Source organism: Chiloscyllium plagiosum, unplaced genomic scaffold (genome assembly GCF_037043375.1).
Source record: "Chiloscyllium plagiosum isolate Xiang-an unplaced genomic scaffold, Cpla_swu_hap1 HiC_scaffold_1, whole genome shotgun sequence".
NCBI lineage: Eukaryota > Metazoa > Chordata > Chondrichthyes > Orectolobiformes > Hemiscylliidae > Chiloscyllium > Chiloscyllium plagiosum.
In genome coordinates this window covers 71,266,348-71,282,696 of record NW_028270139.1, presented here as the reverse complement: position 1 = coordinate 71,282,696, position 16,349 = coordinate 71,266,348, and the positions used below count along the sequence as shown (strand labels likewise).

Genomic DNA, 16,349 nt, shown 5'->3' with positions numbered 1-16,349 from the left:
TCCTATATTCATTTATATAAATGAAAAAAAGCAATGGACCCAGCACCGATCCTTGTGGTACACCGCTGGTCACAGGTCTCCAGTCTGAAAAGCAACTCTCCACCATCACCCTCTGTCGCATACCTTCAAGCCAATTTTGTATCCAAATGGACAGTTCTCCCTGGATACCATTTGATCTAACCTTGCCAACCAGTCTACCATGAGGACCCTTGCTGATTGCTTTACTGAAATCCATATAGATCACACCCTCATCAATCTTCTTCATCACTTCTTCAGAAAATGCAATCAAGTTAGTGAGACACGATTTCCCACGCACAAAGCCATGTTGATTAACTCTAATCAGTCCTTGCTTTTCCAAATATATGTAAATCCTGTCCCTCAGGATACCCTCCAACAACTTGCCCATTGCCAATATCAGGCTCGCTGGTTTTTCTTTACTACTTTTTTCAAATAATACACCACGTTAGCCATTCTCTAGTGTTCTGGCACCTAACCCATGGCTATTGATGATACAAATACCTTAGCAAATCACCCAGCAACCACTTCCCTAGCTTCCCACAAAGATCAGGTCCCCCTTGCCATTCACCAGGATTCTGATCCCAGCATGATTCAGGTGGAGGCCATCCCATCGGAACAGCTCCCTCCTTCCCCAGTACTGATGCCAATCTTCCGTAAATTCAAACCAATTTCTCCCACACCAATCTTTGAGCCATGTGTTTACCTCTTTAATCTTGTTGACCCTGTGCCATTTAAGTTGAGGCTTAGATAGTAATTTGCAGTTTATTATCTTTTTAGTCCCTAACAGCTCATATTCCCTCAACAGGACCTCTTTCCTCTTTCTTCCTATATCTCTGGTACTTACATGGACCACAACAACTGGACTTATCCCCTCCCACTCCAAGTTCCTCTGCAGCCCAGATGACATATCCTGAACCCAGTTAGCATGTTGAGACTAAGTTATGAGTTGTCTTAACTGAGTACATGAATTGTTCAGATTCATATGTAAGAACATAACTTGATAAAGATCTGAGGACTCCTGCCCTGGCTTTTGTATTCTACAAGTATGGTGATCCTTTATTTTCAGGAGTAAATTGAGTCTGGGCAAGTCAGTAGTTCAGTGTGTGTTGTTGGAACATTTGAGGTTAATGTAGGTCTTCAGCATTAATATAAAATGGACAGGAGCAATTGCCCACCAGTTTTATACCTCATTCGATTGTCTTTCTGAAGAGAGAGTTGTTTGGACAATGAAACATACTTCTCATTCACTGTCTCTCATTTTGTGCTACCACCCATTCCTAATTTTGAGCTCATTTAATTGACTTTAAATACCAATAAGTCCATAAGATTCTGGGGGTTGTAATTTATTATGACTGCATTCATGGAGTGATGATCCTGACTGCCTGAATCAAATTGCTGCATTCAATCACAAACTCCTAGAGAGCTACAAGACTTTCACTCTTCTAAATTGTATCCTCATCACCTTCTAAAGAATAAACTTAGCTATCAGTTAAGATTTGGTAGATACATTTATGAGGGTGTATTTACAGAGTACATACTCAAAATAAAATTTTAGGAAAACATTAGAAGTGCCAAATAAAACCAATGCCACTTTTTTTTAATAAAAAAAGAACAATAAAGGGAATCATAAAACAGCTACTTCCAAGTAAGCAAAGGTGCAAATCTTCTTTAGTGCTTTCTCATTTTTTGTATGTTAGAACTGGTTAAGTGTAGAAATTAAATGCTCTGGAGATGATGGGGAGGATCTAGCCTAATCATTGCATGGTTCTGGAAAATGGTTACTAATAATTCAGCAATTTTTCTATCGTGCTCCCAACTTTTATCCTCATTAACTTCATTAATTGGCCTGTAAATGTCAATCATTTACAGTGAGGTAAATAGAATATTTAGTGTTGGAAGTTAGGTATATCAACAGTTGTGTCCCTACCCCTTGCACCAGGAGGCCTGAGTTCAAGTGCCACTTGTTCCAACAATGTATAATCTCTGAACAGGTTGATTAGTAAGATCTGGCATATGAGAAATCCTTTTCTTGTCTTGGAGTTGAGATGTCATATTGGTGTTTTATTCTGAATCCAAATACTCTTCATCTGACTAGTGAAACCATAGTCAAATATTTTGCATGTAGTTTGAATGATTTTAACTTTAGGAAAGTATTGGCTCTTCCGTCAGCTGTTGGTTAACATTTAAATTTATTGCTGTTCAAATAAATTTGCAGAAGCTACATGTTCCTGCTCAGGTAACAATGCAGAGTCAGCAGTAGAACTTGTACTGTTAATGCAATGAGTTGATATAACCTGGACCAAAAGGCTGGTGAAAGGCAGACACAGTAATAACTTTGGAAACAAAATTGGCAGGGCTAATTATGAGCAAAAGCAGAGAATGGGACTAATTGGATACCCATTTCAAAGAGCCAACATGACACAATGGATAATTGTGGTTCTAATCAAGGTAAATTTGCCAGTAGTCCTATTGGACCATTGGGCTGCTCTCTCTCATTAGGCAGTGATGCTTCTAATACTGACACAGTTGAAATACAAACAGCTGTAATAATGTGATGACATGATCTCTAATAAATATGTGTGTGGTCAGAAAACACTTTTCTACTGAGATGTAGAGCATCTTTTTCAGGAATTGGCTGTAATACTGAAATAGTCTCAGAGAGGGCCGCTGAAGCAATGTTTACGATGAATGAGTCATGAAATAATATTTATTGTAAAATCTCAGTTAATGTTTTGCATGAAACTTATTTCTGATTTGAATGTGGATATATGTGACCTCCTCTTGGGATTCTCCTGATTTTGTGCTATAACTTTGATGAGAGATCAATGAAACTCAAAAATAAATAGAAATAATTACCTTCCCACACCAGCAGAATGTTCAATGTACATGGGATACAAGTCGTCTGCTATAATGCGTGTTTCATTAGTGCAAATTCACTGTAACGCTGTTGACAAATTGAGGACACTTTTTCTAAAGCATGAAGTTTTGAAGCATGTATTGGTTATAGTGCAATTCCAACCCCATTAGTTTAAATGGTGCTGCTGTTACATGGTTTTCTTATAACATTGGATTGCACAAGAGCAGAACTAGCGCTTTATAGCAGAACTGACTGTATATAACTTAACTGTTGCTGAGAGTTGAGGCATTAGCACATTTATGTTATATTATCAGCTCTGATTTTTGTCATGTGACAAACGCAAACATTTCAGGTACTGATTGCCCACTTTGATAGATCAATTGGAAAGTCATTAAGCTAAGCTTTACCCTAGCACCCCCACCCCCAATTAGAGTTTCCATTGTCAGGTGATTGTTTTTATTCATTCATGGGATGTGGGTGTCACTGGCAAGGCCAATTTTTATGAACCATCCCTAATTACCCAGAGGGCAGTTATGAATCAACCATATTGCTGTGGGTCTGGAGTCACATGTAGGCCAGACCAGGTAAGGATGGCAGTTTCCTTCCTTAAAGGACATTAGTGAACCAGGTGGAGTTTTGTGACAATTGACAATGGATTCAAGTCATCATTAGACTCCAGATTTTTACTGCATTCAAATTTCACCATCTGCTTTGATGAGATTCAAACCTTGGTTCCAGATTATTCAAACCTTGGTTCCTGGATTAATAGTCTAATAATGATATCACTGGGCCATTGCACCCTCCCCCCCCCCCTCACCACCACCCCAAACGATCCTGAGAAAGTATTACTTCTCATTTTAGCAAAATAGCTCTTATGTTTTCCTTTTTCCAGAGTTAGGTCGAAGCAGGCGAGTTGTTTCCAAATCCTTTGTGTCTATTTCAGCTGGAATGTCTGTAAAATACAGAGGGTTTCGGAAATACAGCCATGTGATCAGCCTCAGCCAGAGTCTGGCAAGGTTAGCTATTTCTAAAAGAAAGAATGCAAATATGAAATATGGAAGTGAATATGTTTTTTTTAGGTTGGGGGGGGGGATTTGTTCTCTGGACATAACACTTGTCAGGGGCAAGAAGACCCAAAACATTGGTAACCTCAATTCTGAGCCATTTTTGCCAACATCATACAAGTTCCATGCTGGGAATGGAGTCTTTTAATGCTTCAAACTCAACATCATTCCAGGTGATTAGAAGGGAATCTTTGCCAGATGCATGTGCTGAAACCAATGATCTGAAAGGCTGAATATTGTACATCTGTTCCCACTCCACACTGACAGTTCTGAGCCTTTTTAAGCATGGCCCCTGCATCAATTCATGAACACATCCACAGCATCCCTCTCCCTTGGCAGTATCATCTCTTCCATGAGATGGACACATTTTTTGGATTTATTCATGTATTTTGCTGTTGTTACTATTTTGATTTAAGTCAAAATTTTGATTTTTCCATCTGTTCTGTCATTCCTTTTGCTTTACAAAGCTTACTTTAATAAACAAAATAATTGAGAAAAGAACCACAAGCATCTTGAGGAACGTATTTTTAACACAGCAAGTTGTTATAACCTGGACTGAACGGCAGATGCAGTAATAACTTTGGAAGCAAGATTGGCAGGGCTATGAACAAAAGCAGAGAATGGGACTAATTAGATACTCATTTCAAAGAGCCAAACTGACACAATGGGTAAAAGAGCAGCCTCTCGTACAGTCTCATTCCCTGATTCTGCAGGAAGAGGAATAAATCAATGAATCACTTTCATTTACTTCCACAGAAGAAAGACAAGGCTTCTATCATGAAGAAGAATAATGCTTATGCTGTGGCAGTTGCCAATTATGCACCTAACATCACCAAGGACTCAGCACTACCAACAATTGCAAAGAGTGCAACTGCAGAGCCAAAAGAAGCCAAACCAGAGACCAAGCCACAGGAGGCCAAGAAAACATTTAATAGCGTAAGCAAAATCGACAGAATGTCCAGGATAATGTTCCCTGTTTTATTTGGAACGTTCAATTTAGTGTACTGGGCCACATATTTAAACAGAGAAACTGTTGTTAAAGAGATGAGTGATGGTGCAGCAAAGTAATCATTGATGCATTTTAAGGCAAGTGGAATTTCTAAAGAGTAATGATGCCAAATGCAACCTGTAATTGCTAATCTATGTACTTTGGTATGTTTATAGAAATAAGCCTTTATTTTGTCATGATTCACACACAGAAGAGTTGCTAAGTCCACATGATCCACAACTTGATTTAGAAAATGAATTGTATTGCGGAATCAATTAAAGGAGAATTGAAACAAGATATGGGACATTAGAAGGATTAGTATCGACGAGATGTGGAGTGGGTTGTAATGATGAGTGGGTCATTTTCAATTTGAATATCTGCGGAATTAACCTGGTGGAACAGACCACTCATTCATTGTAGACTCCAAAACATTTGCTCCTTGGAAAATTATTGAATGCAAATTAGGTATGATCTATAATAGGTGAGCAATCACTCTGCCTGGTTGCTACCCAGCTGGTAAAATTGAAATTTGCTTCCACAGAGGTGTAATGGTGAAAACTTGGGTTCATATGTTCAAATGGTTTGTACCACACAACTGTTTGCAAGGTTTTGCATTGCAGATACTTAAAATCAAAGAGTTCATATGTTAGCACTTATTGGTTGAATTAAATAATTAGGTTACACTCCTGTCATTTTTTATTGTAAGACCACATGTTATATGAAAGTGTTGATGATTAACAGTAGTACTTAGTGATTTTTAATTTCCACAGTCTAGTACACAACTGACATCGGTTCCAGTGCAAAACTTTAACTTGTAAAAAGAATTGTTTCTTATATACTGCAAGAGATAATTAATGTTTAAATAAACACAAGAAATAGGTTTCTCAAAAAATTTCATAACACAACTTTAATGTTTATTTTATTGTATTTCTTCCACATTTGTTTTGTGCTGCCATTTTGGTTTTAATGTTAAATATGACGCATGTGATTTGGGGATTTGCATGATGATACTGGTGCTGAGGTCGCAGAGCACATTGTGTGACGTACCCAACAATGGCATCATACAATGCACAGACAAAGTGCCTCAGTAACCACATTAACATCTCTGAAATCCATTTTATCTTCTGAACCAACTTTAACAATGCAGAACCTTGAGGGATACAATAAAGAAAAATGAACTCAAAGCTGTGTTTGATAGATTTTCTTCTGTAAAGTCAATGTTTTGAGTGTTTTTTTGTATAAAAACAAATGCACAAAAGTGACATGATTGTATTTTAAGCAATTTTCTTCTAGAATTATTTAAGGGTCACTGGGGTGAATGCACTTTCTTTTAATGATCACAACCTTGTACATAATTATCAATACCTTAATGTGTTTTAGTGAAACACACTGAGTGGATTAATAGTAGGAACTGCAAGCTGCTCTTAATTTTCAGAGGATATCTTCATTGCAGATGTGTTTAAGACCAGAAACAACTTCAATTCAACTTGTGGGGAAATTTGGAGATGACTGGGCGCAAGCAGGAGCAAACCATCTGCACCTCTCCCCTTCCTCTCTCACCACTTCAAGGAAATATTCCACTCAAATGCAGTGGAAATGGAATTGCTGATGAATAGAAGTCAGAACTGGTGGAAGGACAGATTGTGCCAGGGACCCAAGGTATCTGATCCCAGCAGAATAGGTAATGAGAGGAGCAGTGGGTCACAAAGTTTGTGTGTGTGTGTGTTTGCCTTGTCAAGATAACCCAAAAAGAATCTTTAAAAATTAACAGAATAATTACTGACTTACAGCTCCTGTAGGCAGAAAAATGCTGGCGCCAAATTCCTCACAAGGAATACTTGGGCTTCTGCTGCCTTGGCTTGCATTTCCACTCCACACAAGAATGCAGACACAGGCTTTGAGCTGCCAGATTTTTCTGATGGATTGGATACTGTATAGAGTTTCATCTTCCACAGTACAACTGTATGTGCATTGGAATGATGCAGTTGTAATGTAGCGCTGCTTGTAATCCTTATTTTTCAAGGACAATCCTGAATTCAGGCAGGTAAAGATTGTGGGCTGTGGGAATACATCAAGCCTGTAACACAGCAGAAGCCTCCCCACAACCTCCTACCTCAAACAAACCCCTCTATTGAAGCACCACTTTAAATTTGGCTTTTGATGATTCCTCTCTTGGTTTGATTAAATTATTATGTTTCCATTTAATACTGCACAATTAATTTTGACTCAAAGACTGGAATATTCAAGGGGTGGCCCAGCCAAATTGAACTTCGAGTCTCATTTAAAAATGGGTTCCAAGCTACTGGATGCCATATGAGGGAGGGTGATAAATTGTCTAATTTCCTGATGTATTTTGTTTTAATGAGCCAATAGTATTCCCTTTGAGTATCAGTCATTAAGCTGCTCATTGCTTGATGAAACTGGAAGGATCATTAGCAGCTGAAGAACCAGCCATTGATACCTGAATGTCACATTTGGAGTTGGACAGCAAGATGCCACTATTATTGGATAAAGTAGATAGCTGCAGCATTGCTGTTTTAGGCAGAGAGCCAGAATGACTAGAAGTGACCCAAGCTACTATTGAATCTGACACATTTGGTGCAAATGTGACACAGTAGATCAAGTGAAATCTAAAGGTAGTACCCATTTTACAGCTGGGTGACAGTAAGTTGAACTTTTCCCATAATCAGAGCAACAGAGTGAAGAAAAATCTCATAAATGGTGAAGGAACTGATTGATTTTATTGATCTTATCATTTTTCCTCCATTTGAGGCCACACTGCTATTACATTAAGAAATGCAAATTAAAATTTTGAACACAAATCTGTAGAAGTCTTTTTTCTCTATCATTAATTCAATTAAACTGCATGCAAATACAGAGAGAATGATCTTTAAGTAAGCTTAGAAACAACAATATCTCTATACAGTGGAAAGTAGATCATTAACATATCTCAAAGATTCGCATGGTAATTTCCTATCATCAATTTTATCCTTTTATTAAAATGCTGGACTGCTGAACAATATGTTCTTATTTATGCAATATGGCATGATTAAATCAAACTCCATTGTTCCATCACTCGGGAGAAAAAAATCCTCATTCTAATTCTTTTAAATGGTACAGATTTTACCTTCAAGGGCTATCGATACTACAAAAGTCCTTAATCATACTTACTTTATCCAATAATGAATGGGATTGGGTGCACAATTCCCAATTGCTGATGACATAGATTTAATGCTAACTCACTAAGTAATAATGAATAAAAAGTAGAATGTTGCTCAGTAATTAATGTTGGTAAAGGCTGATTAAAAGAAATTCAATAGTTTGACAGTGATCCAGAAGTACATAATTTTAAATATATTGAACACTTTTTGGCTTCACTGAAGCTAATATACACATACAAATTGGTCAGCCTCTCAGACCTGCTCTACCTTTCAATTACATAATGTCTAGGTTTTGAATTGCATTTCACATTTAACTCGGTAGCCTTTGACCCCCTCAAATCTATTTACTCCCACCTTAGAAAAAAATTCAGTGACTCCGCCTACACATAATTATTTGAAGTTTGCATCCCACGTAGACAGAGTGGTTAAGAAAGCATTTAGCACACTTGCCGTCATTGCTCAAACCTTTGACTGTTGGAGTTGGGAAGTCATGTTGAGGTTCTACAGGACATTGGTGAGGCTTGTTGTGGAATACTGTGTCCAGTCCTGGTCACCCTGTTACATTAAGACTACCATCAAGCTGGAGATAGTGCAGCAAAGATTTACCAGGCTGTTGCCAGGAATGGAAGTTTTGAGGCTGGATAGCTTGGGATATTTTCACTGGAATGCAGAAGGTTGAAAATTTTAAATAGAGGTTTTGAAAATCATCAGAGGTCTAGAGAAGGTGAATGGAGGATGCCTTTCCCTATGGTTGGGGGGGGGGGTTCAAAACTAGGGGGCATATTTTTAAGTTGAAAGGAGAAAGATTTGAAAAAGACATGAAGGGCAATCTTTTTTATACAGAGTTGTTCCTACGTGGAATCAACCTCCGTAAGACGTTGTGGATGCAGGTACAGTTAAAAGTGTTGCAACGAAGATGTAAATCATTTTCAGGAGGATTTGCACAGGCTTACTAATTGGACAGGAAAAAAACAGATGGAATATAAGGTGGAAAAATGTGAGGTTACCCACTTTGGTAGGAGGAAGAAATGTGGTGAAGATTTCTTAAACAATGAGATGTTAGAGAGGGTAGATGTGCAAAGGGGCTTGGGTCTTGTTAATACATCACTGAAGGCTGGCCCGCAGGTGCGGCAAGCTATTAGGAATGCTCATTGAATGTTAGCCTTTCTTGCAAAATGTACAGGAGTAATAAAGTCTTGTTTCAATTTTACACAAGCTTGGTTAGATTGCACCTGAAGTACCGTGGACTCCTTATCTCGGGAAAGTAATTATTACCATAAAGGGAATGCATGACAGTTTACCAGATGGTGCCTGAGTAGCAGGACTATCCTGTGAAGAGCAATTGGGCAAACTGGACCTGTATTTTCAAGGGTTTATAAGAATGACAGGTAATATCATTGCAAGCTAAACAAAATACATAAAAGGGATAGATAGAGTAAATGTAGATAAGACATTCCCCTTGGTTCAGGAGTCTGGAACCATGGGAGCCAATTTAAAAATAAGGGGGAAGCGATTTAGAACTGAGATGAGGGAAGGATGTTTTACTTGGAATTTAGTGACACGTTAGACTGCCCTACTGCAGAGGGACTCAGTCTTTGTTTTTGTTTAAAGGAGAGATTGGTAAATGAATGATTATAAATGGCATAAAGGGTTATGGTAATTGTGTGAATAACAGACATTAAAGTGTTCACAGATATAATCATGTTATATGTCTGAGCACGCTCAATAGTCTGAATGGCCTACTCCTGTCCATATGTTCTGAGGACCACTGCTATCTGAGGCAGAGAGTTACAAAGTTACACAACACTCTGAAAGAAGCAAAATCACATCATCTATGTCCTAAAAAGGCGACTCCAATTTTAAATCGGTGTCCTCTAGACCTGGGGTAAACATTTTTTCCACATCCATTTTGTCAAGACCATTCAGGATTTTATATACTTCGAGCAAACCACCCCTCACACTTCTAGACTCGAATGAAAACAAGCCCAACTTGTCCAATGTTTCCTCATGAGACAGTCCACTCTTTCCCAGTGTCAATCTAGTAACCTCTACTGAACCACCTCCAATCCAATTCAAATCCTTACTTAAAAGAGACCAAAACCGTGGTTAGCACTGCTGCCTCACAGCGCCAGAGACCCAGGTTCAATTGCCGCCTCAGGCGACTGACTGTGTGGAGTTTGCACGTTCTCCCTGTGTCTGCGTGGGTTTCCTCCGGTTGCTCCGATTTCCTCCCACAGTCCAAAGATGTGCAGCTCAGGTGAATTGGCCATGCTAAATTGCCCATAGTGTTAGGTAAGGGGTAAATGTAAGGGTATGGGTGGGTTGCGCTTCGGCGGGGCGGTGTGGACTTGTTGGGCTGAAGGGCCTGTTTCCATACTGTAATGTAATCTAATCTAATCTAATCAAATTCTAAACATATATGTGTCTCAAATGGCCTATACTTTCTCACAGAATTTGAAATGTCAGTATGCGGCTTAATCATGTTTTTCCACAGATGTGGTAAGAACTTAATACTAATTCCCAGTGCATTTTTGAAAATGACTCCTAAAACATGCAGTTTAAAATGATGCAGTGATCTCAAAGATAACTCAATATACCCAACCTCAAGGGAGGCTGTGGTTTGGTGGTAAAGTCACTCGACTCAAATTCCAATGATCAATTCGAAAGTTCTGAGGGAAGGAGATTGAATCCCAGCATGGCACATGGTGAAATTTGAAAGAAATAAGTTAACAATCTGGAATCAAAGCATATCTAACAGTGACCATTAAACCCTGCTAGTAAACAAACCCTTTGAAAGAAAAAAGACTGCAGATGCTGGATAAAATAGTCAAACAAGAGGCTGGAAGAATACAGCAAGCCAGGCAGCATCAGGAGGTGGATAAGTCAACATTTCACATTTAACCCAGCTTTAGGACTATTAAGTTAGGGAGAGCTCCAGGTAAAGGAGGGAGGGTGCAGTTTGGGGTGGGTAGAGTAGTAGAATGGTGAGATAGTGATAGGTGAGTACAGGTAGTCGGTACGACCTGGTTGGTCAGTGGGAGGGATGAATCCGGTTGGTAGCTGGAAGAAAAGGTTGGGCGGTGGAATGGAAGGGAGGAGGTGGGGCTGGAAAGGGAGCCAGAGGATGGATGGGAAGTTAGGGGTTAGAGAATTGAATATTCGTCAAGTACTCTGGGCTGTAGGCTGCCCAGACAGAAAATAAGGTGTTGTTCCTCCAATTTGCATTCTGATTCACCATGGCAATGGAGGAGGCCAAGCATGGGCATGTTGAAGAGAGCATGGGAAGGATAATTGTAACGGGCAGTAACCAGGAGATCAGGCTCGCCATTTTGTGCCAGGCAAAAATGCTTGGCGAAATGGTCACCTAATCTACATTTGGTCTCACCGATATAGATAAGACCACGTTGGGAGCATGGGATGCATTAGGCTTGGTTGGAAGAAATGCAAGTGAATCTCTGTCTCACCTGGAAGGACTGTGTTGGAGCCCTGGATGGAGGTGAGGGAAGTGGTGTTTCAGCGGGTGTTGCATTTAATTTTGCTTACAGGGTAAGGTACCATGGAGGCATTGGAGGGGTTGGTGGAGAGTGTAAACAAACCCAGCTGGTTGACTAATAGTAATACTGGCAGATTCTCTTCCCTTTCTTCAATATGCCTCCATGTGACTCCAATCCTACACTTGACTCTTAATTTCTCCTTATGTACACTCCTCATGATCTTATCATGATCTTTATCAGGTACACTTTATATCTGTGTGATTTTGTTCTTGTTTCTTTGTGGAGCAGAAGCAGTTTCTCGCTATCTCTATCAAGCCCAATTATTTTAAACATCTCTATCAGTTCTCCTCTAAGCCTTCTTCTTGCCAAGGAGAACAACCTGAACTTCTTTAATCCTCATAACTGAAATTTCTAAGCCCTAGAAGCATTCTTTGAAACGGCTTCTATGCTCTGTTTGTTGATATGCTCCTTCTATCCTCCCCATGATCTCCCTTTTCCATGACATCCATGAACTTCTTGATCGTGCCTCTACATTTAAGTGCAAATCATTAATATACACCACAAACTGCAAGGGCCCCAGCACCAGGCCCCATGGAACCCCATTGGAAAGGAATTTCCAGAAACAGAATCATCCCGCAGCAACCTTTGGATACAACGTGTCACTTTGCCTTGAATTTTGCTTTCTTGACAGGTCTACCATGAGGGAGCTTATCAAAACCCTAACTAAAGTCCATGTGGACCAAATCAAATGCAATATCCTCATCAGCACTCTTGGCTACCTCTTCAAAAAATTAATTTGTCAAACACGACCTTCCTTTAACAAATCCATGCTGACTATCCCTGATAAATCCCTGACAAATGCAAATATATTCTGCCCCTCATAATTCTTTCAAAAAGCTTTCTCATCACTGAGATTAGACAGACCCCACCAAAGTATTAGACTCTGATAACTCCTGTTAAACATACCCCATGGACTGACCTTGGCTCACCACCCCCTGACCAATTTGGAAAGACAACCTAGACTGATAAGTGACCAAACTCCTAACTGACCGCTGTCCAGCTCCCTAACTGACTTACTGCTAATCCCTGGACTGGTTGCATTTGATTTACAGGAATAACATTGGCCCATTCCCTGGATTGTAGTGGTATGGAATTCTGTGACTGTGAACACCCCAAGTACCCAAGTGACTGTGTGAAAATGCCAAGTAAATAGGAGAATTGTAACTTGCAGACTGATGCTCCCGAAGACACAAAAACACATATGTTGAGAGGTAATTGTTATTCAGAAATATCTTATTTTTTCCATCCTTGTAGTGTCACAGACTTTGGGGCATAGCATTCCCCATGTAAATGTCACTGAACTTGTTAAAGTTTTCAGAATGTGGGGTGAGTCCCTGTACTAATGCAGCTTCTTGCGCCTTTAAAGACACATTGTGGACAGCCATCTAGCCCCAGAGGTTCGTAAACTGGAGTGAGTGTTGCAGGAACTGAGGAAAGTGAAAGGCAACTACCAGCTTCCACCTAGTTAGAGTATACTTTAAGTGTTCTCGGATTCATTTGTAAAACTGCTGATTTAAATACTATCTAAACCTGGAGAAGATGTTTCCACTGGTAGGAGAGATTAGGATCTGAGGGCACAGCCTCAGAGTGAAGGATGACCCTTTAGACATGAGATAAGGAGGAACTTCTTCAGTCACAGAGTAGTGAATCTATGGAACTCATTGCTACAGAGGGCTGTGGAGGCCAAGCCAAGGGTGGTATTTAAGACAGGGATAGATAGGTTCCTGATTGGTCAGGGGATCAAGGGTTATGGGATGAAGTCAAGTGGACAGTTTTAAGATACATATCAGGCTTGATGGAGTGGCAGAGTAGACTCAAAAGAGCGAATGGCTTAATTCTGCTCCCACGTCTTATAGTTTTATGAGTATGCTGAGTGTCCACACCATGATTGTGAGCCAAGGTCCACAGGTCATATATGTGAAATGCTGGGAGTGGTTACCTGGGATATGCAGAGATCCTGGGAGTGAGACCAGGCAACCTGTAAGGCCCTGTGTCAATGGACTTGTTTAGAACAGATAGATGCAATGATCAATAATGATCATCAGAAATTCCAACTACAGGCACTGATTCATTATATCCAGTTCCCGGCATAATATGTGGCTGTTATACCACGTTTTGAACAGATTTATACCGATTTCAAAAGCTTTATTTTTAACAATTTGTAGTTTACTGGTTAAAGAAAAGAATTTTAACCAGAAACATTTTGGAACATTGATCTAAAACAATTTGATTAGTTCACCTCTTTTATTAGTGATGGTTTCCAATTTTTGATCTGATATTCTTTCAATATAATGATTGCTGACTCTTGTTTTTGCTTGCTCTCAGTAATTGGTATACCTGCTCACTGAGCTGTCATTTTGCTGTTTGACTAGGAATTCAAAATTTGAAAACTCACCTGACTGTTTTATACGTAACTGTGTGTTTCAAACACTGCTGCTTGCAGTGTGACAGATTCCAAAGGCATTGGGCAAAGAAAATGCTACCACTCCTGATACTTTCGACATCAATTGTTATTATTGGTAACTATTATTCTGTTCCGAGAGTTTGCGCATCGATTCGAATTGAACACCAACTGAGTTGGTTCAGCAGTTCTTGGTAATTCTGAATGCAGATTAGAAGTCTCGCCTGTAAACAAGCAGAAAAAAAACACAGGCCGAGAGCACAAATTTTTCCAGAATTTAAAAATTAAAGTATTTAAAAATATACGGGCAGGAACATTCATTTTATCTACACCCATGAGCAAGAAATGGCTGATGGTACATTTGTGAATCATTAATCATTGAGAGTCAGAAAAGACGAAGATTTAATGTTGAAGCTTTTTTTTGGCAACTTGCATCATTGTAATCATGTATCTATGATGTAAGACCCTTTCAATGGTGCAGAAGAAACGGGAAATTGTGAAGCAAGTGATTTATGTCATTTATTAATCTACTTCATATTTTCTTGCTATTTTTGTGCCATGCTGCTCTACTGTTATAGTTTACTCCTAAAAATGCCAGAGGTGATTATGATAGTCCTGCCACAACTGAAATCAACAGCAAATTCCATTTTCCTGCAGTCAAGGTTATTTTCAAGCCACTGCCACGTACAGTGTAAATAACTGCCCAGGTGCCTGGGCACATGTGTGATGTTGACTCCATACAATTTTAACTGAATTAACATTTCTTTCTGAATCATTTTTAAATTACCCAAAAGACCAGTCTGAACTCCCAAGAGTATTTTTTTTTCATTTCAGCAAACAAATAACTCTGTCTGAACCAAAGATTTAGAAAACCAGACGTATTCCAATAAAAAAATCGGAAGCTCAAGCAATTAGGTTGTGTTATTAAGTATCCATAAACATTGAATATTCAATTTCACTAACGCATATACATTTATCATCACTCCAAGGTGGCTTCAGAAATCATCATTTAATAGTCATTCTGTGTTCGTTATTTTTCTTTGAAATTGATTTCAATCATGAAATGCGAAGGCTCAGATAATCAGCTTTTAGCATCCTGGTACACAGATAATAGAGACATTGATTGATCACACCAATCAGTGTCTATCAGGCTAACCAAGCTAGGAATGATACAAGGGAAATCCCCAGTCGTGGATATCGAAAGAGAAAACAGCCGGGCAACTTTTCCTTGAAAAATACATGAATGCCTAAGGCTGTTGTTGTGGGATGCCTTGTACTGCCGACTGCATCCCGCACAGCCCACATACCTTAAACCAGTGCAGTCCTGACATTTCACAGGCTGATTGACTGATGTGTTGCCATGATGCCTAATTGGGAGGATACAAATCCAAGTGCCATCTTCAGAGTCCACTCTGCAAACGAAAAGTGTGATGCAGCAAGATGAGCTCTGTACTTGGGGTATTTAAAGGGACAGAAACGTAAATTATAGGAACGATACTTAATCAGGAATTTTTTCGATTGCAATGTTGCTGGTAGTATTCAGAACTTTTTTTTAAGAGATGTTCCATTAAATTCCTCGGTTTGACAAGGAGTTGCGTTTTCCAAGGGATGGCAGTAGAGTGGGTAACATATGAACATAAAGCTGTAACGGGAATGAGGACAGTGGTGGAGAAGGTGACGTATGAACATGAAGCTATAATGGGTATGGGGATAGCGGCGGAGTAGGTGATGTGTGAACATAAAGCTGTAATGGGTATGGGGACAGTGGTGGAGGAGGTGATGTGTGAACATAAAGCTGTAATGGGTATGGGTACAGTGGTGGAGGAGGTGAAGTGTGAATATAAAGGTGTAATGTGTATGGGGACAGTGGTGGAGTAGGTGATGTGTGAACTTAAAGCTGTAACGGGTATGGGGACAGCGGTGGAGTAGGTAATGTGTGAACATAAAGCTATAATGAGTATGGGGACAGCGGTGGAGTAGGTGAAGTGTGAACAAAAAAGCTGTAATGGGAATGGGGACAGTGGTGGAGTAGGTGATGTGTGAACTTAAAGCTGTAACGGGTATGGGGACAGCGGTGGAGTAGGTGATGTGTGAACTTAAAGCTGTAACGGGTATGGGGACAGCGGTGGAGTAGGTGATGTGTGAACTTAAAGCTGTAACGGGTATGGGGACAGCGGTGGAGTAGGTAATGTTTGAACATAAAGCTATAATGAGTATGGGGACAGTGGTGGAGTAGGTGAAGTGTGAACAAAAAAGCTGTAATGGGTATGGGGACAGTGGTGGAGTAGGTGAAGTGTGAACAAAAA

At 39.6% G+C, this 16,349-nt stretch overlaps 1 protein-coding gene across 8 annotated transcripts in view; it reads left to right on the top strand.

Annotated features, from left to right (window-relative positions):
• The window catches only part of LOC122550669 (gamma-aminobutyric acid receptor subunit alpha-2), a 256,406-nt gene extending 250,295 nt beyond the window's left edge, over positions 1–6,111 (top strand). For all 8 annotated transcript variants that reach the window (XM_043691775.2, XM_087987813.1, XM_043691756.2 and 5 more), the window contains one exon: positions 4,696–6,111. In XM_043691775.2, the coding sequence (XP_043547710.1) occupies positions 4,696–5,007 (312 nt within the window). In that variant the 3' untranslated portion in view covers positions 5,008–6,111. The remainder of the gene's footprint in view (positions 1–4,695) is intronic.
• Positions 6,112–16,349: the final 10,238 nt, after the last annotated feature.